At 42.4% G+C, this 21,738-nt stretch overlaps 1 protein-coding gene across 4 annotated transcripts in view; it reads right to left on the bottom strand.

Annotated features, from left to right (window-relative positions):
- Positions 1-21,738, bottom strand: part of FSTL4 (follistatin like 4) — a 226,343-nt gene that overhangs the window by 5,168 nt on the left and 199,437 nt on the right. For 3 of the 4 annotated variants that reach the window (XM_054079740.1, XM_054079742.1, XM_054079738.1), the window contains exons 9-15: positions 14,089-14,250; positions 13,068-13,202; positions 11,615-11,641; positions 8,562-8,680; positions 5,582-5,731; positions 4,873-4,980; positions 1,790-1,899 (exon numbers count right to left, since the gene is read on the bottom strand). In XM_054079740.1, coding sequence (XP_053935715.1) covers positions 1,790-1,899; positions 4,873-4,980; positions 5,582-5,731; positions 8,562-8,680; positions 11,615-11,641; positions 13,068-13,202; positions 14,089-14,250 — 811 coding nt within the window. The remainder of the gene's footprint in view (positions 1-1,789; positions 1,900-4,872; positions 4,981-5,581; positions 5,732-8,561; positions 8,681-11,614; positions 11,642-13,067; positions 13,203-14,088; positions 14,251-21,738) is intronic. The other variant, XM_054079739.1, reaches the window with a different exon arrangement.

The following is a 21,738-nucleotide window of genomic DNA, read 5'->3' as shown; positions in this document are numbered from 1 at the left end:
ACTTCTGAAAATATCCGCAGTGGACATTTGTAGCGCACTGTGTGGGGGGAAATTGGATATGGCACTTGTATTTCTCCTGGATGAATGCGTTTTAAGTACACTTTAAAAAATGCTTTCCCTTAGAGCATTTTTTTTTTCCTCAAGACTTCCTTAATACTTGGCCAAATGCCTGAAGAAGTTAAAAAGTGTTTTTTATCATAAACTTTAATTTTAAAAAGTGGGTCAGAATGTGTTTTATGTGCATGCAGCTGCAGAAGAGGCACAGCACTGGCATGATATCTGTGATCTGAAATCTCAAAGAAAACCTTGCACTTGGAGACTTTTTAATAGACAACAATCTACCCCGGGAACTAATAAAAATGGATACATTCCTAGATATCCATCTGAAATAACAGGCAGTTGAAATACATATATAGGAACATTTGCATACAAATATTTTTTGGCTTGCGGAAGAGATTGCTTAAATATTCACCTTCCTGGGAAATGCTGGTATTGCCATTTATTGTTTCTGAGTGGAGAATTTAGAACACGATCTCAGCAAGTCTCATTAGACTGTGAGCAATTATTTTTCTGTGCTGAGGGTGAGAGAGAAGGGACAAAGATCTGGCTCTGAACAAATGAAATAGGAAATTAGGCACAGCATTCTCTGCTTTGCACATGGAAAAATATAGACAATTATCTACATTTAATATTTCTGTACACAGTCGATTAATCACACTGAAGCAAAAAGACAATAAACAAGAAAAAAAAAGCGTAATTGTTCCACTTTTCTGTCTTTGAACCTGGACCACAACTTCTCATCTCAGGCTTTAACATTCAGCAGAGCCAGCTACCTCCCGGCACTGCTATTACAGCGATATTCTGAAAGAACACTGGAAAAATGAGGTAGGGAAAAACTAAGACTGACAGCCATGAAATACGCCTCGTTATTTTGTGTTTCAGGAAGCAATTATTTATTTTGGATCTGATTCAACACATTATCGTTTAAGTGTGATCCCCCTGTCCTCAGCGTTCACTGCAAGGAATCCAAGAGCAATGTAAGGAGATGATCTTTTGAGTGTTTACTTAGTTATTGGGAACAGAAGATGATTAAACAGTTGTTACATTATAACACGGTAAGAACAGCATAAAATGCTGTGCAGTTAACATTCCTTTTGATAATGTTAACGGGAAACAGCCAGTATTAGCCCAAGTTTTAGTATGTTAGTTATACAATCTCATTAACCACTACATCACATGAACATTCAAATCTGATGGTTCATGGAGGTGCTTTTCTAAATATGCAGTGCATGCCATTTTCCTGCTCAAACCACACACCTCACAGAGAGATCCAATGTTTGAACAAGTAAATCACAGGAAACACATGGAAAAATCACGCCTTATGCTTCGGGCAGAATAAAGTTTTACCATTACAGGCAATAAATCCTTGACACAGGTTTCTACCCAAATTCCTAAATCGCAGGAGGGAGCCTAGGACAAGTAAACTGAGGCAGCGTGTCATATTTTGCTGCAAGGAGGCGTGGGCTGAGCAAATTGAGGTTTGAATGCCCGTGCACGGTCCAAGGGATGACCAGGTTTGTTTCTTGCTGTCTCACTCATCTGCTGAATCACTACAGGTAATTTGCTCAATCGTTTCTCCATTTCACATATGAAAACGGGGATGAAAGTAGTTAGCTTAATCACGATCTCATTCATTAAGATTGGTTAAGTGCAGTAAGATTACTAGAAGGATGCCTGCTAGAAGAAAGCAGTATGGTCACTGTTGCTATTCGTTAACATAATTTCTTACCTGACGTGATTAATAATAAGATTTGTCGGTGGTATAAAAAAATCATCCACTCCTTCAAATGGCGTGCGGATAACATGGAGATCCTCCCCTGCGCTCGCCTCTGGTATTACCTACAATAAATACACACAAGCATGAGCGGAGGAAGAGCAGCGAGTAAGGGAAAAAGGTAAATACAGACTCATAGTCATACGCCACACCGAGTAGCTTTTCTGAAGAAGCAGGAGGCTCACGTCGTCTAATGAATTCCAAATATTGTTTGGTGTAGCTGTCTTGAAAAAGGTGTGCTAATAAATACTATTTGAAGCTTGACATTTGTAAGGTAAGTACACAACTCTACTTTCATAAGATGTTTTTATCTCAAGAAAGAGCAGTCATGCAGCAGCTGAAGTACTCTGACAACACTAAGACCACAATAATTTATTTCTCACTGTCTAAAATAAACATTTATTTCATGGTCATATTTATCAACCTCACTTAAATGCACAGTGATAATTTACCAGCTTGAAGGATCAAACACTAACTCACAGCAGTTAATTATCACTTTGAAGGAGAAGAACTGCTCATCCATGGACTGCACGTACAAAATTCAGGGTGGAGCAGAGAAAGGCCCTTTGCCTGCCCACCCTGTGCTGCCGCCCAGCACAGCACACACCTCCAACAGCCACAGGAACTCAGCTCCTCCACTGCTCCAGAAAAGGTAGAAGTTTTCAATAATGAAACTGTTAAATGCTCAAATTGTTTGCTCAGTTCAAGATGACTTTAGTCCACTCGTTAGGAACTTCTGCTCTCTAATGTGCAACAGTAGTTGCTTTGAATTTATAGCTACATAATTCATTAAGAAAATGCTAAAACCCTACAAAGTTTAGTTCAGACAGCTGTTCTGTTCCTGTCATTTAGATTTCTTCCAATTAGATTGCTTAAGAAAGATGCCCACTCTCTCACGCAGTGCTTTCACGACATTTGCTTGGCAGAAGCCGGTAACGGCGAGGCGACAGCATCCCATTAGTTGGCTGCACGGGCTGTTCGATAAATCCCTGACTTCCAATGAATGAGTGGAAATTTAGATCAACCTCTGCAGTAGCAAATTTGCTAAAAAACATATTTTATTGCACGCCTGCAAATAACCACTGCCAGTTTTAAGAATGAACTTTGCCAAATTAGTCACTGCCCACCTTTTGGGAAAGAAGGTCAGAAAAAAAGAAAAGATTTGCTGATGCTAATCTCATTCTCTACATGTGTAACTGTACTTCATAATGATAACAGAAAGGACTGTCTGAGAGCCTGAGCCTTGTAACAAGTTTCCAGCTGTGCAGATGGTGCATTCTTCTTAATAATCACATGCTTGTGCCATCTCTCCTTTAATTACAGAAACCCCTCACAGCTGGATGGAAGAAATTAAGTCAGAAAGGGTAAAGAGAGCCATTTTCTCTCCTTAGATGCTGTACAGGAAACTGCTCATCCCCAGGTGAGACAAGCTGGTGGCATTGCCTCAGAAACCTTCACTTATTTGCCTCCATTCTGTTTTCCCAAAAATGCCCATGTTGAGTTTCTGGTCCATTCGTTCCGTTGAAAGCCTGCAGGCTGCAGCCGTTCTCTTGGCTGGTGGCGATAACTCGTCCCACTTTCACGGGGCAGCATCTCCAACCAAGCCTCGGGCAGCCTCATAACTAACATAGAGCCTAGATTTGTAGGTTTTTAGGTCAGAAAGCACAGTCACTCTCTGCCGGCTGGGGAATGGTTTAATGCAGACTTAGCAGCAAGCATTACCGGTAGAAGCACTCACATGACACCTATGTTTCCAGAAAAGCTGGGCAGCAAGGACCAGGGAATAACTTTAGTACTAGAGAATGGCATGTTTGGATGGATAAAGTCAGCTGTGGTGTTAACTTTGTCATATGACAAACAGCAGCAGCAAAATGCCCAACTTCGTGTTTCTGTACCGTCAACAGAAGAGTGAACCCTCCAGAGCAGTCCAGAAAGGGAAGATAATTCAGTTTCCCAAACCTATGTGCGTTAATGTCTGAAGTTGCTGAGTACGGAGCAACTTCAGGGACCTCACTGGAGTCACTGACATCCAATAGCAGGATTTGTCCCTGAGGTTTTGCTTTTGCTGTTTCTGGGTTGGTTTTTTTTTATGCCCCAGAGAGCTCTTATTTTTTTGCATTTTATGGTGAAAGGAACAATTCCACCACATTATGCTCCATCATTACCCAAAAGAAGGATGAGGGCTCATGAGAGACAAGTGACAAAATGAATTTAAGGAAAATAAGTAGCAATTTAATGCACTGGCAGAAAGCCTGCATGACTTCTATGTGGAAGACGCAAAGCAGTAAATGCCTTTACCAAATTGGAGAATAGGGGTGTTTTGCTCAAAGCATCACAAGGGTGGTAGATTAGTAATCCTGAAAGAACTATGAATTTTGAGGCACAGTACAGTTCATTAACTTTTTAATGACTCTTCTACATGTAACACCCCGAAATTTGCAGGTCATTATATCATCTGAGAGGGATGTGCGGCGGCTCTGCAGTGAGCACACACTTAGTCCTTACTCAGCCTTCCTTGAGTGTGCTGCTCAGCCTGACTTGCATCTCCAAAGAAACACTGCCAATAACCTGAAGAGTAACAGATTTCTATGCAGAAAGTACACTCTTTGTGGCTTCTCGGTACTCACTGCTTTTAGACCTCAATCAAGTTAAAAAGAAGCTGCACTCACGCAGGCTGCACAAATGACTTGGAGCATCGCAGGCTTGTACTGCTGCAGTCAGCTACCAGCCCTTGCTGTATGACTTTATGGCACTTGGCTCTATCGTCAGCCTTAAAACAAACCAGACCTTGGCGACAAAGCAGTCCTGCTGCCAGCCTAGGGCACAGCCATTGCTCAGAAACAAATTAAACAGCAGGAAAAATATGTGAGGATGGATGGAGGAGGGATGAATAAAACACAGTGGATGTGCAAATGAAAGAGCAGCTTTATATCCAGACCATTAAATGCTGTTAATTACCTGCAACCAACCAGCCACCAGCTTGCTACCGATGATGCCGAGCCAAGGAAGGGCAAAGGCTCAGGCACACAAGGACTTACCTGCAGGGTTGGTGAGGATTTCCGCATGTCACGCCAGCTAAGCACCCAGACTTGGTCGTGGGACTTGTCATAGTGTAATTTGGTTGGTAACGGATCAACATCCAAGGTCTTAAAAAAAGAAAAGATGGGCATTTAAATCATAGTGGCCCAAATGCACATGGACTATCGCACTAGTTTACTGCAGACATTGTGCCATGTATCCCTGTTACTCCCTTTTGTGCAGCTTTGCACAATTACCTTCAAATCGATTGGGGGATCAGCAGCAGCACCAGTAGCAAGAAAAATCTGGCTGCTGGTGCTGTTTTCCAGTGAGACATCACTCCATCTTATGCTCTTACTTATAGCCAGTAGATCAGGGGCCAATTTCTGTTTGAATTATACCCATACCAGTTCATTCTTCCCAGCCTGCTTATAACCGAGGTCAGGCAGCAGCTCAGTAAGCATAAGCCAGAAATTCATTCTGGCATTATTTCACCAGGCTAGCTGCAAGCCTGGCTGCAGATGCAGCCCCGAGATGATGATAAACAGCCTCTAAAGGAGTTTTTTTTCCTGCCAGTGAGGTTACAAACAGTGTGACCCCATGGATGAAGGCAACACAAGCCCAACTTTTTAGTGATGTCAGGAGATGCGTTGGGCAAAGATCTAATTTTTTTTGTCCCATATCAAAGCCTTTTGCCATCACTGAATAAAGCATTCCCCTTGTAGGTACCTGCAGGGCTTTCTGAGTCTGGATATCAATTATCATTACTCTATTCTGCTTAGGCTGTGTCACATAAATGTACTTGTCTCTGACATTGACCGCTGAAGCCCAGAGGCAGGACTGAGCGCCTTCACCTTCCACTCTAGGGCAGATTTCTTCCTGAGGAAAAAAAGAGGAGGAGAAAAGGTTTAATTTTTACAAGCTCAGGGCCTGGAGCAGCAAGAAGATTAGCCTTGAAAACTACAGAAAAAAATTCCATGGGGATTCCATTAGGATGATTTTTTTCCCCCTTTCTTTCCTGGAAAACATGAAATAATTATTCCATCAAGTAGCACGCTGCAGCCAGGCTCTGCTCAGTGACATTAAACAGCTGGACCTGAAAACTCACACCGAATTTAAATAACCACACAGTCTAAGGATCTATCTTTTGAGGTACGCCGTGGTTCATCAAAACTTCCAGTGCCATCAGCATTTATTAGCAACAGAAATATCACTTCGTGCTTTGAAAAAAACCAGATCTTTATTAATTGAATCACAGCTTTATATTTTTCATAAAGTTTTCAGTTCAGGAAAGCACGCTCCAAGATTCTTGTGCTCAGGGAAACAGTAGCAAACTAGTAGAGTGCTATACAGTCTACTGCTCCAACACAGACTTCTCTTCAAAAGGAACCAAATCCTGTTATCTTGAACAAAATCCTGTTCACAACTGCCCGATGCCTTATTTTGCCTCTGACCCTCCACTCGCTGAGTCCTGTGCCAAACTGGTATTAGCTTTAGCGGGAGCTCGCTGGTACCCTAAGTTTGAAGAGTCATACATGATCTCACCAACAAGGCTCTGCGTGTTGCCAACTCTGCAGCACTCTCCTTCTCTTCAGTCACTTTATGTGAAAGAGCATTTGTGTGTGACCAGGCTGCGGAGTGCAAATGAGGGTGAAACTAAATGAATACATTTATATTTTGGTTAGCACAACTGCTGGTTTGAAATCTTGTCAGCATAACAGCCAAGTCACTTTAAATAGTCCCACAACCTCCCTAAAGAGTAAGTGATTAGAGCAGCAAAGCTTGTTTGGGGAAAGAGGAGGCAGAAACAAAAGCAATGTCAAGGTTTGTATTAGAGTGATGGTTATAGATAAAAAAATGTCACCTCTAAGCAGCCCAGCTCTTTCAGCTCAGTACCTTAGTAGTGACCACACGTAAAGGCTGAAGATACAATACTGCACAGCTTCGCTGCATTTTCCTTTCTGGCCTTCCAGCCAGGCTGGAGATCTACGCTAATGCAAGCTAAAACATGCTACAAAAGCCAGCCTTGTGCTTCCAGCAGCTGTTCACACAGCCGAGCACTTGACAGCCCCCAAACTGCTCTCTTCATCCTTGGCTGTACACTGGGGCTTGGGCTCTGACAACACAGCATCCACCAAAACCAATGAGAGCAAGGAAAGGTCATCGGCCTTTCTGCTACAGTGCTCAGCTGCAGCTGCTTTCTCTGCTTTTGTGCCCTCTAAGAGCAAATGAAGAAACCTTTGTTGTAGAAACCCTCCTAAAGTTCCAGGTTGCTGTCACTGTCTACGTGGTAAACGCTCAAGATACTAAAAGAGAAAAGCATGGAAAAAATAGTCAGTCCTACCTATACCAAGGGAAAGGGCCCTATGATATCTGCAGGAAACCCTTAGAGGTCTCTCTGTAAGGCAGTCAAGTAATGATGCTAAAAATCCCTTTTATGCCCACCACTGTGCTGACATTATTTCCTTAAGTGCCCTCTCTCCTCTGTTCTTTTCAAGCTGTTTCTCCAGAACCACCTCTTCAATATTTACAGCTCTTTGGAAAAGAAACACAAGAGAACTGTCTTTGAGTAGCAACAGCTCAAGTGTGGCTTAATACTCATGCCAAGGACCAATCTTGGGGTGAGCATCAGTTTGGATTTCGAGTAAAATATATTAAAGTATTCCAGTAGGAAAAAAACCCAAACATCAACCACAAATTTGTTGAGATTTAAAAAAATACTGAATACAGATTCATAGGAAGATCTTGACCCATTGCAGCAGAGCCTGATCCAGCCTGCAGGGCTTATGATAGTCATTCTCCCAAAACTGAAAGCAAAGATGAGCCTTTTTCTTCAGAAGGGAGCCACGTTCTCAGCTTCCCCTGTAAACTGAGCCTTTAATATAACCCTAAATAAAGGAGTGACTAAAAAAGCATCTCAGCACCTATATTTTATGAGATTTGACAGTTTCATGAGCATATACGTGGTTACGACACCTGAGTACTCACATGTTGCTGAAACCACTGGCCGCACAGGGCCCCCAGGCATGGGTTACCCCACTTGCCATGTTAAGCTCTGTCAAACCTGTGCCTAACGTTCACTGACACATGAACAAATTTTCTTTGTGCTTTCCTAAAGGAAGGGTTAGGCAAACTCAGAGCTGGCAGAAAATGTTGGACAGCAAACAGGACAATGCAGGTCTCTAGTTCAATGGCAGAAGATGCAGAGAACCGGCACAGCACAACCATCATCCATGCATCCTTATCTGCCCCCCTGCTGAGGCTTCACCTGGGAAACTATTTCTAAAGAGCAGAAAGCAGCCACTCCTTTGCCTGTGCAGTCAGTAAAAGGGACCAGTTAGAACCAGTGAGTAACGTGCACGTCTCCTTGCTGTAGACTTCTGTACTTTCTGTACAGCCTAGTTTCAACTTTTGGGCATAGATATGTAAATAGGTCAAATAGGACAAGTGAAAGTCTTTGCCTACACTTGGACATGATAACCAGTCAAATTCTCTGCAGTGTGTCAGTAATCCTCCATGTCAGTCTTATAACTTCAGTGGTTTCCTTAATTTGCAAGAGGAGATGATGATATACCTCAGGGATGCCACATGAAGCCCACCAAACTCCAACATCACTGTGTCAAACGGGTCCTTTAGCGATAAGAACCTTTAAAGAGATTAACAGAAAGCTTTCCAGCTGCTGGCTGTCGCTGCTGGGTTTAGGACTTACATAACTTGTGAAAATCCTCTCTTCGGGCCTGATGTGTCTCCGGATTTCACATTCATTTGGCTGAAGGACTGTGATCCCATCATCAGAAAAGACATAGAACATGTTCCCAACACTCAGCCCTTGAAGGGGGATAAAGCAAAAGGAGCAAGATTTTTTTTTTTTCTGTGTATCCATATCTGTTTTTGAGAGCCTCCCCCTCCCACCCAAACAAACAAAATCTGCCTAACATAAAGGTTGGTCACTTGGATGCAGTTGGTGCATTCACAAAATCAAATCTCATGTCACAACGAGGGCTTCAAGGAGTGAAGAAGTACAGACACATTCAAAAATGCATTGCCTTGGTGGCGGTGGTTGTATGCAGACAACTATGTTCAGGTCTGGTGCACCAAAGAGGGATTTGATTAAAAGTAGCCCCTCTATTATATTGTATCTCCCTCAGATTAAGAATTAGGGTTTTTTTTTAAGTGTTTTCATTATAATCAGCATGCTAACAACTTGAGAACTGAGAAGCTTCAGTTAAAATTGATCTGAGGGTTGTTCTGTTACAGTTAACTTGATTTCTTGCAACCAGGATGCAAAATGAATATGCATAACATCTGTTCCAGGAAGGAAAATATATTCCCTATATTGTTCAGCTAACTAACCAACATCAGGTTGGATTGGGCTTTGAGCAACCTCATCTGGGTGAAGATGTCCCTGCTCACTGCAGGGGGGGGGTTGGACTAGGTAACCTTTAAAGGTCTCTTCCAACCCAACCCATTCTGTGATTCTGTGTTTCCACAGCCACCAAAACAAATACAGTTTTGAAATCTTGCAAACTGTAATTCACAAATGTGGAGTAGTTCAGCATCGCAATAGCACATATTTATCCAACTGGGACATTCCAGGCGATTTGGAAAACTGGCTGTCTCATTGCTTTGCTGTCATAAAATCATATATCCCATCTCTGTCATGCGGAAATGCCTTAAAACACGGATAATTTAGCTGCTCTTCAACCACATGCAATTGCAGTAACAAGCATTGTTAAGAAACGTTCAGGATCTTTTCAAACACTTTAGTTTGAAAGATCCAAGCATTGAAACCAAAGCCACCATTCCTCCTCATCCAGCTTTCCCTGTGCCAAGATTTCACATGCTAAAGTATGCTCAATGGATTCCTTGTCTAAAACGAATGTGCTGATCAAATACTATAGAACAACACAGGCAGGGGAATAAACGTGTTCTAAAGATACTGAATTACTTAGGAACATCAATAGTTAATCTGCTTTTCCTGCCCGTGTTTTCCCTGTACATTGCTCATACTTTTATTAAAAATGTGCACGGTCGATAAGCAGTAAAGTCCATATTGTTTAGCAGGGTTATAATAAGACTTTCTGCAACCAGCTTCTTAGTTCTTCTTACATTTTACTATACTTCTACATCTGGTAGGGTTATTCAGCTCCTTTTTCTAAGAAGGAGCATAAGAGATGCAGTACATAAACAGCCACGTGGCATCATGCAGGTGATGCTGGACTGATTAGATGCGCTAGAGATTTCACTTCCGAGCAGAAGGGAAATAGCAATTCTTAGTGCCCATAATGGCATTTACAGGAACATCAGCAGAAAATAGACACTCTTCATTACTGTGCACCAGGCACCTGCAGGTTACACATTCGGAATAAGCGTTGGAGACCTGCCTTAGGTGGCTGTGCCACATCCCATGACCTCCGGGCAGCTGCGTCTGCTACAGGTACGAGTCTGCAGCCAACAGCGGGCACGCACCGGCCATTTGCATACATGGCCGTGTAGCACTAATCGATAAGGGCAGCACCTTCCTTCTGCCCCCCAAATCCTTTGGGTTGAGCCACAGCACACCAGAAAGCTCCAAGGCTTTGGGCATGAAGCACAATGGCCATTTTGAGTAGCTGGAGGCACTACTTATGAAAGGGTCTTTGCACCCTCCAAAGGCAGATGGAGTGTGCAGCCCCTCCCGAAGGAACAGCAGCAGGAATGGGGGTTTCTAGTGGGCAGGAGGATGTGGGTGAGAGCAGTTTGGATGCGCACAGAGACTTTCCCACAAGGCTGGAAGGGCACCAAGGTCCTAGCTTCCTCATATACAACTGGTAGATATAAGAACTGGCTTATGTCTGGATTTCTATCTCAGAACCTTCCCCTCCAGTGAGCTGGATACTCTGCTCACCTCCCCCAGGAGTCCAAACTGGAAGGGTCCCCAGCCATGCACCTGGGCAAGTACCTACAAAGGCAGATGAGCTCCTCGAGAGCTTCTTGGGCCTTTGCACGATGCGTCTGACTGTGCGTTTTGGAAATTATGACAGCAGAAGCGAGCACAAAATCAAAGAATTTTTCATTTCAAGTGCCTCCAATATCTTAGAGTCAATTAGCTGCTTAAGATGGGCTTCTGTCTAATTTGGCTTCTAAGATACACAGACGTTGACCTTGTGCAGGGCACACTATAAATTTGATCAAACTAGAGATCTCAACTGCCAATTAAACCAAAGAGAAATGGAGCAACCTTTACCCTTCATCGATTTAAAGGATAGAGGGATGCAAAACCTGTTGTGGGTTGGTTTTTTTTTTCCCTAACAATCAAGAACACAATTTTTGTTGCTCACCCAGTAAACATCAATACATGCTACTGAGGAGGAAGAGCTTGAATTGCTTGCTTAAAAATGCAGTGCATTGAATTTGTGTCTTACTTGATCAATTATGGTAATTTGGGAGCACTTCGGACACTTGCGTATTTGTTAATGCAGTTTGAGAATCTCAGACTACTTACATTGGTGGCAGTTTATATGAAATTCACATTTTTAAATATTTTATGGTCATCTATTATTTCACAGTAGGAAAATGAAAGAAGTTCTAGGTATGATTCATATTACAAGAGTGACAATTCTTATTTGATTAGTTTAGCTTTTAAATGTCTGGTCTGTACTTAATCTGGTAACCGTGGAAGTTGATAGAGTTAGTGGCAAGTCAGTGGAGAATGGCCCATCATGGAATTATTAAAGCAGACAAGCACATTATCACTACGACAAAAGAACTTTACTGCAGTACCTTCCTCTCGCCACAGTATGTTTGCAACTGCAGCATCAGAAAATTGGGAAAGCCAGAAAATCATCAGGAAAAGGAAAAAAACAAAACAACACAACAACGTCAAAATTATCATTGTAGCAAGTAACTGAATTAATACTCATGTTTACATGAACTGTTTAACTCGTGACAACTCTAACGTTCATTCATATAAAGTATCAGGAAAGGTAGACATTTCTAAACACATTTCCTCCTTCTACAGACAATACTGAAACTCTGACAGGGCAAAAATCCTCGCTGAAATGAAGCCAACTTCAGCCTGTGCAAAGATCAGAGGCTTAATGAAAAGAAGACGTTATCTTGGAACGTCCTGAGAGGTGTGGTAGAGGCTGTGGTATTCTGTTCAGGTTCAATAAGTAAACATGACATCCTTCAGAAGCTTGAGACTGGCAGTTACACATTTTCCTGCATTTTTTCTTGGAATTTCACACAACTACACTCTCTTTTAGGATTCAAATACTCTTTGAAAGCGCATTGGTATTTGAATTTCTCCTTAAGATACATCCAATTATTTCTTAACATATTCTAACTTTGCTCAAGTATTCAAGGGCAAATGACCGATATTAACAAGAGTACATAAATCTATTTAATGAGGAATAGAATATATTTTCCAAATAATCGCCATAAGAATGTATATTTATGGCTAACTTTGTTTTCAATTCTTGCTCTATATTAACAGCCAGAAAAGTCGCAAAATTCCCATTTACAACTACCATTTCTGTATCACCCCGAATCCAGGCAATCTCCTAGCCAGTTAAGCCAGAAGAACTAGGAAGGATCAGGCCTCTGGGAGATTTTCCGCTGGGGCAACTAATCACCTCCTACATTAATAGTGTTTTGGGGACAGTGCAGTCAAGATAACACTGCCACAGTGCCACATGGGAGACATGCAGCTAGGAAGAATATTTGGCTGTGAAGTGGAAAACAATTTCACACCTAGGGAAACCTATTTTGCTCGTTAGTGGTGTAAAGACAGGTAAGATAAAGAGTTCAATCAGAACATTTCCCGAGCATCTGAATATTTGAGAAATCGGACTCATAACTGGCTTTAAAAAAAGAAGCACAGAAATCAATGAAATTTATTTTCTGAAAGTGTATATAATTGATGAACTATTCGGTTTTTGTATTTTTTTTGTATCTGAAACTATTGCCACTTTAGTAAAGATGTTCCCTGTACCACACTCAGCGCTGTTCTGGCACACAAAAGGCACCATTGTCCTGGACGAGGAAATTTTACTTTCCCCATGCGATTTCCTCCCAAAACAGTGTACAATTCTCTGATCAAAGCACAGACAAAATTGGCACCACCTTAAGAGTCCAACATACTGCATGCAATGGACTGAACTTCTAAATTGCCTCTATACCATTACATTTAAACACTCTTTAAAGAAATAAATACATGGAAAATCAGACTTACGGGTCTTTCTTGCTGAGTCTTCTATGAAAAGCGAAGATATGTCCTCATCCACTCCCACCTCATTTTTAGCAATGCAGGTATAGGCACCCGTGTCTTCATACCGAACGCTACTGATATGAAGTTCACTTCCATTTGCTGTAAGAAAGACATCCATAAACAGTGTTCCTCACTGCTGCTAATTGCTTTTACTGCCCTTAATTGCTTTTCATTCCACAGCCACCCGCCGCCCGGTGGCTTCACTGCACAACGTTTCCCTGTACGTAAATAGAGGTATTTGTGGAAGCCTCATGAGAGCTGATGTTTTGCTTTTTCCATTAGCAAATACACATTCTGCGTCAGAAAAAAAACAAAGAACAATCCCAAGTGCAAACAATAAATTACTTTTCATTTATTTCTTCTTGTTAAAGAAAAGCAAGCTTTGGCTTTAGTGGAGGAAAATTCACTTCAGTTTTGCAAACTGTTTTTCATCAGATCACCAAACACTTGGGTTTGGGAGACATCTTTCTACAGTTCTCCTACCATTTTGCTTCCTAGAGTTAGACTGTTGCTGAAAACCTTTGGAGTAGCTGCAAATAAACATTTTTTCATTTCACTGAGTATGTTACACCCTCATTTGAACAAGGACCAACAGGAGGCAAGACCTGATTCCCTCTGCAGAGGTGGGAGTGAGAAGACAGCTCAGCAGCCACCCGGTTCTCAGCTGACTTGCATCCCATGTGGTGCTTATACCCGAACAAAGAATTTAATGCAGTTCCCTTCCAATTTGCACAGCTGTACACAAAAGAGGAGGCAGTGGAGAACCTGTCTTTTAACAGAATGCCGTTACGACTTCTATCAATCAATACTGTATTTCCTGAGAAATTCACAGGAGAAAAAGATAAAAAGAAAGAACAGGGCTTTTGTAACACGATTTCCAACAACCGCGGCTTAGTGAAAGTACAAGAACTTCTAGTTTAAAGGCAAAATAATCCTCCTTAATCCTTGTCTGCAACACTTTAATTAATCAAAATTCTGTTCTTACCTAGGAGCGTTAGTTGTTTGGATAGTTTTGGCATGATATCAATGCCGTTCTTTAGCCAGGTAATTCGAGGATTAGGGATGCCTTCAGCGTGACATTTCAGGCTTGCCGACACACCAGGCTCCTGCGCCTGCGTTTCGGGGTAGACGCGGATCACTGGTGGCACTGTGGGAAACAAGGAATCGGCAACTTTAAACTCACCCATCAGGTGCCACCCCTTGTCGGTGGCTCATGAGCCGCTACCTTCAAACAGCGCTGCAGAAGAGGTCTGATCTGAGAACTGAGGATGTAACTGATGTCCTGACTTTCGGTGCTACAGTAATGATCTTCCTACAGCTCAACTTTGGAGGCAGAAACCAGAAAACAATAATAGAAAAGAGTAAACTAATAAAGCAACACCAGGAAGCAACCTCAATATCTGATTTTGTATTTAGACCATTCTTGCTTGTTCTTCCTTCCTTTCTTTCATTAATGAGTCATTAAAGTAATGTTCAAGGTGGTTACTCACGTGTTTAAAAATTAAAGTATCAAATCCAAGCCTTCACTGAATCTAGTAAGGAAGAAATTGGAGTTCTTGCCTATTAGAAGTAACAAATTATTCAAAATTTTAATTAAATTCACATCAGGAAATAGCCTGTGCATTCACTACCTGTTATGCTGAACAAATGAAGTGTTTATAAATTACTTCTCTTTCTTTCTGAGAGGCTTTCAAAATGTGACTTACCATTTTTCAGGAAGGCCCCTCTGAACTATTTAATATACTCAATTGGCAGAACTACTAATTATATTACAATTTCAGACAAGTTCATTGATTTTCAATCATGTTGCCTTCATCGCTCAAACCAACAAGGCCTAATATCATCCATTAACTATTTCCTAACAATTTACTCACATAATTTAAAGAGCATTTACAAGATTGGTGAAAAAAAATCAGTGGGCCTCTCCTTCCTTTCACCTCAGGGGGCACAACAAGAGCAAACGTGAGGATGTGCCATATCACGGCAGATGGTATTTGCAGGGCAGTCACGAGCTGCTGTATTTCATAATCAAGCGGTCAATTTTTCTACCAGATTAGGAGATTTTGCGCCTCCTGACGTAGCTGGTGAAAGGCGTACAGTTTGGTAAAACTACAGTCACAGTTAAATGTGGCTGCGATACGTGGGAGCCAATTTCTTCTTCGAGGAAAATGAGTCCCCTCAGTTGCGGGCTGAGAAAAATGGGTGGGGTTTTCAGAAACTTCCACTGGAAATCAGTGCCTGAATGTCTCTAACCCACTTCTGTGGTTTTATATAGTCCATCGTTAGGCTCCAAGAGTGGCACAATTAAATTGACTTAAGACTTGTTTTAGAATAAAATGAAATCTGTGTCTGCACTTTGCTGTATGTCTGTATACCCATATGGGGATAGTTTAAATAATTACGTTCACTAGCATATACTTCCCATCTTTCTAGTTCTATTTTTTATGGGCTTCACCAGAGAGAGATGTATTTCACGTCTGTCTCACCTACCAGCTGCCAAGTATTAACTGGAGCTGAGTCATCAGCTTGGAAGGAAATCAGCCACGACAGAAAGCCCTCAAGTCTACTTGTTTTTTATAGCTTTAAAAGCCAGAGATTGTTCAAGTGTAATCTGAGAGGAGATGCCTGGGGCAACCGGCGAGACAAAATAGCGGGGACTTCTAGCAAAGGAATGGCTTTAGATTCCACTTCTGCACTTCCTCGACTTCTATTTCCTTTACTTGAGAAGAAAAGAAAATGTGTTGTAAGATGCAGGGCAGGAAGTAAGAGACCATGCAGGATACCATACAGGAGCTTTTTAATCGGAGACAAGGTTTGTTTCATTGAATTGAGTTTGTAAATTCTAACTAAAAGCATTTACTAGTTTTTTATCTTCTCTTCCTCCCATCACTGCCATGGTTAGAGCTCCTCCAGACTTCAGGAGGTGCCAGACCAAGCGGGAGGAGAGCAAAGGAAGAGATCTGCTGTTGGACATGGGTGGTGGCTGCCAGAGCCATCCTCGTGTTTGTTAAGGGACAGTGTCCAAGCAATTACGGAGAATAAGACTGAGAGTTGGGAGCTTCTGATTGCATCTGAACCTCTGAAAATTAATTTAAATTTCTCTGACTTAGTGTCTCCAGGGACAATAGGATGAAGATAGCAATTTTTGTCCACTTTGACAGAATTTGATGAAGGTCCTGCACTCAGTGCTTGACTCACCTATAATTTGGTTACTGCTAGTAACATTTCTAGAATGAAATAAAGTAGGAACTGAGCTCCATTTAAAGCCTTCATGATTTATTCAGACTCGTTGATCAGAGGTGGTGTGGTTTGTCTCCTACAAAGGCACAGGAAAAAGCTTGAAATACCCAAGCAGATTAGATGCCCAAATCCTGGAGAAGTCAATGGGCAGTTAGTACTTAATGTCCCCATGCATTTTCCTAACTCTCCAGAAGGCACAAACCTGTGTCTTCCAGTCCACTGGCAATGCCGAACCCCTCCCACCCGAGGGTTCGCCTGCTCCAGCCTCCTGCAGACAGACTGGTGTGCTCACGCTTGCAGCAAAACCTGTGAGGTCCTGTGCCCTGTGCAGGGCTCTGTTTCTGCCAGGATACGACCACCTGCCTGCGCCTGCCCAGCTCCAGGTGAGGTGGAGATCCCGCGGATGGGCTCAAGCACGTCTCTAACAAATCCCAAATGGCCAAAGGCGTCAGAGCAATTTTACTCCAAGCCTAGAGCTTTTTGTCACCCACCAGCTCTTAATGGAGATAGAGCCCATCCCAGACACGACCTGGTTAATGCTCTCAAAACCAGCGTGGGTGGATATTTCCTTAGAACGGTTTGCTTTAGGCTTTCCTTTCCGTATGGGCACTCCTGCCAGCACTCCCAATGACGGATCACGCTCCCTAGAGACAGGGCACTCCTTCAGAAAACAGAGTTTACCTGCATCTCTCATACCACGTGCATGTCAATAAGACACATATTTTACCTGCAGAGCTGAGAACACAATAGATTATATCGCAAAAAAGTAGCTCAGGAGTCCCAGACACTGAATCAAAGTTCTGCATGAAAATTAGCTTAACTAGAAATTATAGCAAGGTGTCTCCTCAAGAGTGATTAACGAGAAACTGTTTTCACCTAAAATATATGTATTGCACTTCCACTCCCGTTCTCTTATAATTTTCCTGCTCTTCCATTTTTAAACTTTTTATTTCTTCTCCCTTGTCTTACATAATTCATTGCACAGGTAAATTACTGCATGCAACCTGCGATAACAGCAAACTGAAGAATGCATTTTTATTGTCCTTGCTACATATTAATAATTTCCAAGTAAGCACGTTTTTACTTTAGGCTTGCAAGCATTTCAGCTCCAGACTTTGGAATATATGGATTATACTTTGCTATTTCCCTTAGCGAATATACGTATATCATTGCTAACCATTACTGTGTCTGCAGCCAAAGGCAGTATAAAAGTGCTATTATCTTAAGCAAAGTAGGAAAAAAGAGGTATCCAAACAGGCAAGAGATTGGGTGGATTGCCTACCTCTGCATGCTGAGTAGTACCTTACTTATAAGCAGACCAATTCTTTCCAATAAAAGAGCTCAGGTGATAAAGCACCCGATGAGCACAGATGGTGGCATCACGCCCCAAAGACAGACATTCATAGACTCATCGAATCGCTAGATTGGAAAGGACCCATTGCTGCTATAGGACCTGCACGCCCCAGGGCTTAGTAATAATTAGTACATTAATCACTTACTTGAGATATTTTAATCTTTCCGTTTATGATTTGAAAGGAGTTTGCAGCATTATATGTTTTCTCTTGAAAAGCCACATTAACAAAGCATCTGTGTTTAAAACATCTCCCCGATAGTGGAAAATTTGTCCTATTGGACCCTTATAATGGGGCTAAGGATGGAAGGGCATCTTAAAACGGTTTTCAAGGAATACAATATTCTGATTTATGCTGATGTTTTCCAGAGTGCAAGGACCAAGGAAAATGATGCCCTACACTCAGCAGTCTTTTGATTTGCAAATCATCAATTTTCATAGTTGATTACAATTTTATGAGATTCTTTATCCTCAGCAACTCTTTTTCCTCTTGAAAGTGATAAATTGCTTTTCCTCCCTACAATTTCTGTATGCTGTACGCATTTCCCATGCAATATCCATACATAGGAGAGAACATCATTTTCCTACCGTTCTGGGCTTCTCCTGATCGAAGATACTAGCACACAAGGTGAATTTTTCATTCTTAAACTTTGCACTGCCTTTCAGCACGTTCGCTTCTTCCAAACACCTTAAGGGCCACGTGTATAAATACACTGACTTAGATTTTATCACTCCTGGGAATTGGAAGACTGATAAGTTCATACCAAAGCTACCACAGCAAATGTCACATACAGGCTGCGTTACACGTGTGTGCTTTATGCCTCTTGCCCAGAAGCTGTTCAGTTCGGGAGTCCTCAGCACAGGAAGGACGTGGATCTCTTACAGCGAGTCCAGAGGGGACCATGAAGCTGATCTGAGGGTTGGAGCACCATACGTAAGAGGACAGACTGAGAAGGTTGGGGTTGCTCAGCCTGGAGAAGAGAAGGCTCTGGGGAGAGCTTAGAGCAGCTTCCAGTGCTGAAAGGGGCTCCAGGAAAGCTGGGGAGGGACTTTTTCCAAGGCCCTGGAGTGATAGGATGAGGGGGAATGGCTTTCAATTGGAAGAGGTAAGATTTAGATTAGACATTAGGAAGAAATTCTTCACGCTGAGGGTGGGGAGGCCCTGGCCCAGGCTGCCCAGAGCAGTGGTGGCTGCCCCATCCCTGGAGGGGTTCCAGGCCAGGTTGGATGGGGCTTGGAGCCCCTGATCCAGTGGGAGGTGTCCCTGCCCATGGCGGAACTGGATGGGCTTTGAGGTCCCTTTCTGCCAGCACGATGGCAGATGCTGAGTCAGATGCGGTGGAGTTGCTCTTAGCGTTGCATGTGAGGGTGGTTCCAGCCCAGCAGCGCTGCACGGGCAGAGTCCGCACGGACACCGCGCGCTGCTGTGGACAAGCACGTGCCTGTCTTTCAGCACAACTCAACTGTGATGCAGTGGATTTACTTTCCTTGGGCAACAAAAGGAACAACCGTGACAATATACTGGCATGAAAACAAGGCTTTCTGTGGGGAAGGTTTTGATGGATTTTGATGTTTTTTTCCCCAGAAACTTAATTTTCCTGAAGTTGCACTCCAAGCTTTCTATTTAAGCTTATGTTTCCTCATTTTCTATATCACCTAATCAATGAGCTATTACACACCACTGATACGTTCTAAGATGTGACAAAGCAGAAACTTTAAGATAAAGAGAATATGTTGGATGAAAGCCACAATGAGGGCATACATAAATACAAACAGATACTTTTAAGGAGAAAAAGGCAATAAAAGGAAAATACTTTGTAAACTGCCTTCAGCAGGAACAGTAAGCAGGGACTCAGGTGGTACAAAAAGGATCCAGGGACACTGGAAAAGTTATTGTGGCTTTGAGACATACTGAATGAACTGAAATACAGTCTAAAGGTTGGGAACAGACACAGTGTGCTTGGGAAGGGTTGGAGAGAAACCCCTTTTATTTCCAATTGGCTGTTCTTCCTATACTCTTTCCCACAGAGAAACCTGGGAGTTTTTTCTAGCGAAAAGAGAAAAAACCCAACATTCTGGTTGTTTTCACAGAAAAAAATCCCATGTGTTTTTGATATTAAAAGTGTAGGAGTCCCTCCCTGGAGAAGACAGGCGAGCAGATACACCCGAGTTCTGGCTGACTTGGTTCTGTCACACTCTCTTACAGTTTCTGTCCAACAGAGAAAAGCAACAAAAACCCTCCCAAGTTGAAGATGGAGTTTTTAGTTTGATACAGTCTGACAGAGACAATCCCCAGCGCTGAACAAAGCCCATCAACTATACTTAGATTCTCAGCATCCTCACTCAATTCAGCTTGGCTCAGCTTCTTCCCTCTACTCCTGTCACAAGAAATTCCTCAATTTGTCCTTTAACTGACTAAAAACCAAGAAGGATTTCCTGAGCAGGGCTCTGCCTTGGGAACCCCAAACTGCATCTGAAGGTAAGCAACACTGTCCTGTCGTTGGTGCTGTTGCCCCAACGGCAGTTGCTGGAGGAAGCCACAACACGGGCAGAAAAGGAGGGAATTTAGTGATGGGGGCAGCCAGCCGCAAAACAGCAAAACCCCAGCTTTGCAAAGCCTAATGGCTCATATGGGAATATTAGATGCTGCAAGATACAGACTTCTATACCTTGCAGTGCTTTCCAGCAAGCCTGGGTTGACACCAGAACGCATGGCATTTTTTTTTCAGTATTTAGCAACCATACAGCAACATTAAAAAGCCAACATGGATAATAGGGTCTTTTGTATAACAGTGTTCTTGTATTCATAAGAAAAACCACACACAGCTGTGGTGTGAAACTTGCATTGAAAAGGAAAACATGATCTTTCAACAACAAGTTAAATCTACGTGGCAGGCATGAGTATGAAACGAATCAACCCCTCCCCGCGCTCCATCTAGCTTTCCTCCGATTCTGGTTTTAGTTTCAAAGCCTTTGGGCCTTATATTCTCAGTGATGATAAAGTCTACATTGTTGTCTGCCAACTAAACTCTGCTCAGTCCTCATAATATATCACATAATATACACGGGATTAAGTTGTTAGCTCGCTTTTCTTTCAGCTGCCATTCATCAAACAAATGGCACTTTGAGGAAGGAAACCTATTTTCCCAGCTGCAGCATGCACAATCTAGTTATCCACATTGCCGAGACTTTACAGTTTACTATCTCAAAAGATGACAAATTATTATGTAGAGACATTAAGTCAGTTTTCATTCAAATCAACTGGATGCTTTGTGCTCTCCTCTAGGTACTTGCTGTGGGTGGGGAGCACTTACACACATCCAAAAGACCTGAGCTGCCGTCAAAACTAAACCCCACATCCACCATGGTGCTTCGCAAAGCGCATAAATATCCCTTTTTACTGTTTCTCTTCATGTCAGCCTCTCTCTGTTAACCTGTGTGTAGCTATCTGCTCTTCCAGTTGACAGCTCTCATCTGTAGAGGTCTGCGCACATCCAGAGAAAGAACTAAATATTAATTTTTCATATAACAAATACCCTGTAGTAAAGATTTAAAAATCTTTTAATTTTCCTGTAAAACTAAATACCTTCCTACCAGAACATGTAAAAATAAACCCATAGTGATCAACTAATTACTCTGTATCCTGTTCTGGAGATACTGATGGTCATATCAGCACACACAAAGATGGCTTTAAAGTGGCAGCAGTTTTGCTGCTGGGAAGGTGGCTACTCCATGGGCTGGTCGATCGATGAAACGCTGGTTTAAAAGAATGAATTTTTCAACTAAATCCAGCTGACTGAGTTTGAGGTCAGAAGAAAGATAGCAAACGCCCGAATATAAGTTCCACCAGGTGCAAATGGGGTCCAGGGGACAGAGGTGAATGAGGATGCTGGAACATAGCCCGTGTGATTCTCTCACCTGTAAAATGGTTTGCCCTCATTTTGCAAGCCAGTGGGCCATATCTTCAGCCGATGCAAATAGCCCTCAGTGAACCAAGCTGACTACAACCAGGTAATAATCTGATATAGAGCTGTGAGTTAGCTA

This window comes from Cuculus canorus, chromosome 14, assembly GCF_017976375.1.
Source record: "Cuculus canorus isolate bCucCan1 chromosome 14, bCucCan1.pri, whole genome shotgun sequence".
Lineage (NCBI taxonomy): Eukaryota > Metazoa > Chordata > Aves > Cuculiformes > Cuculidae > Cuculus > Cuculus canorus.
Note: the sequence above shows the minus strand (reverse complement) of the source record. Positions and strands in the feature narration are given on the sequence as shown.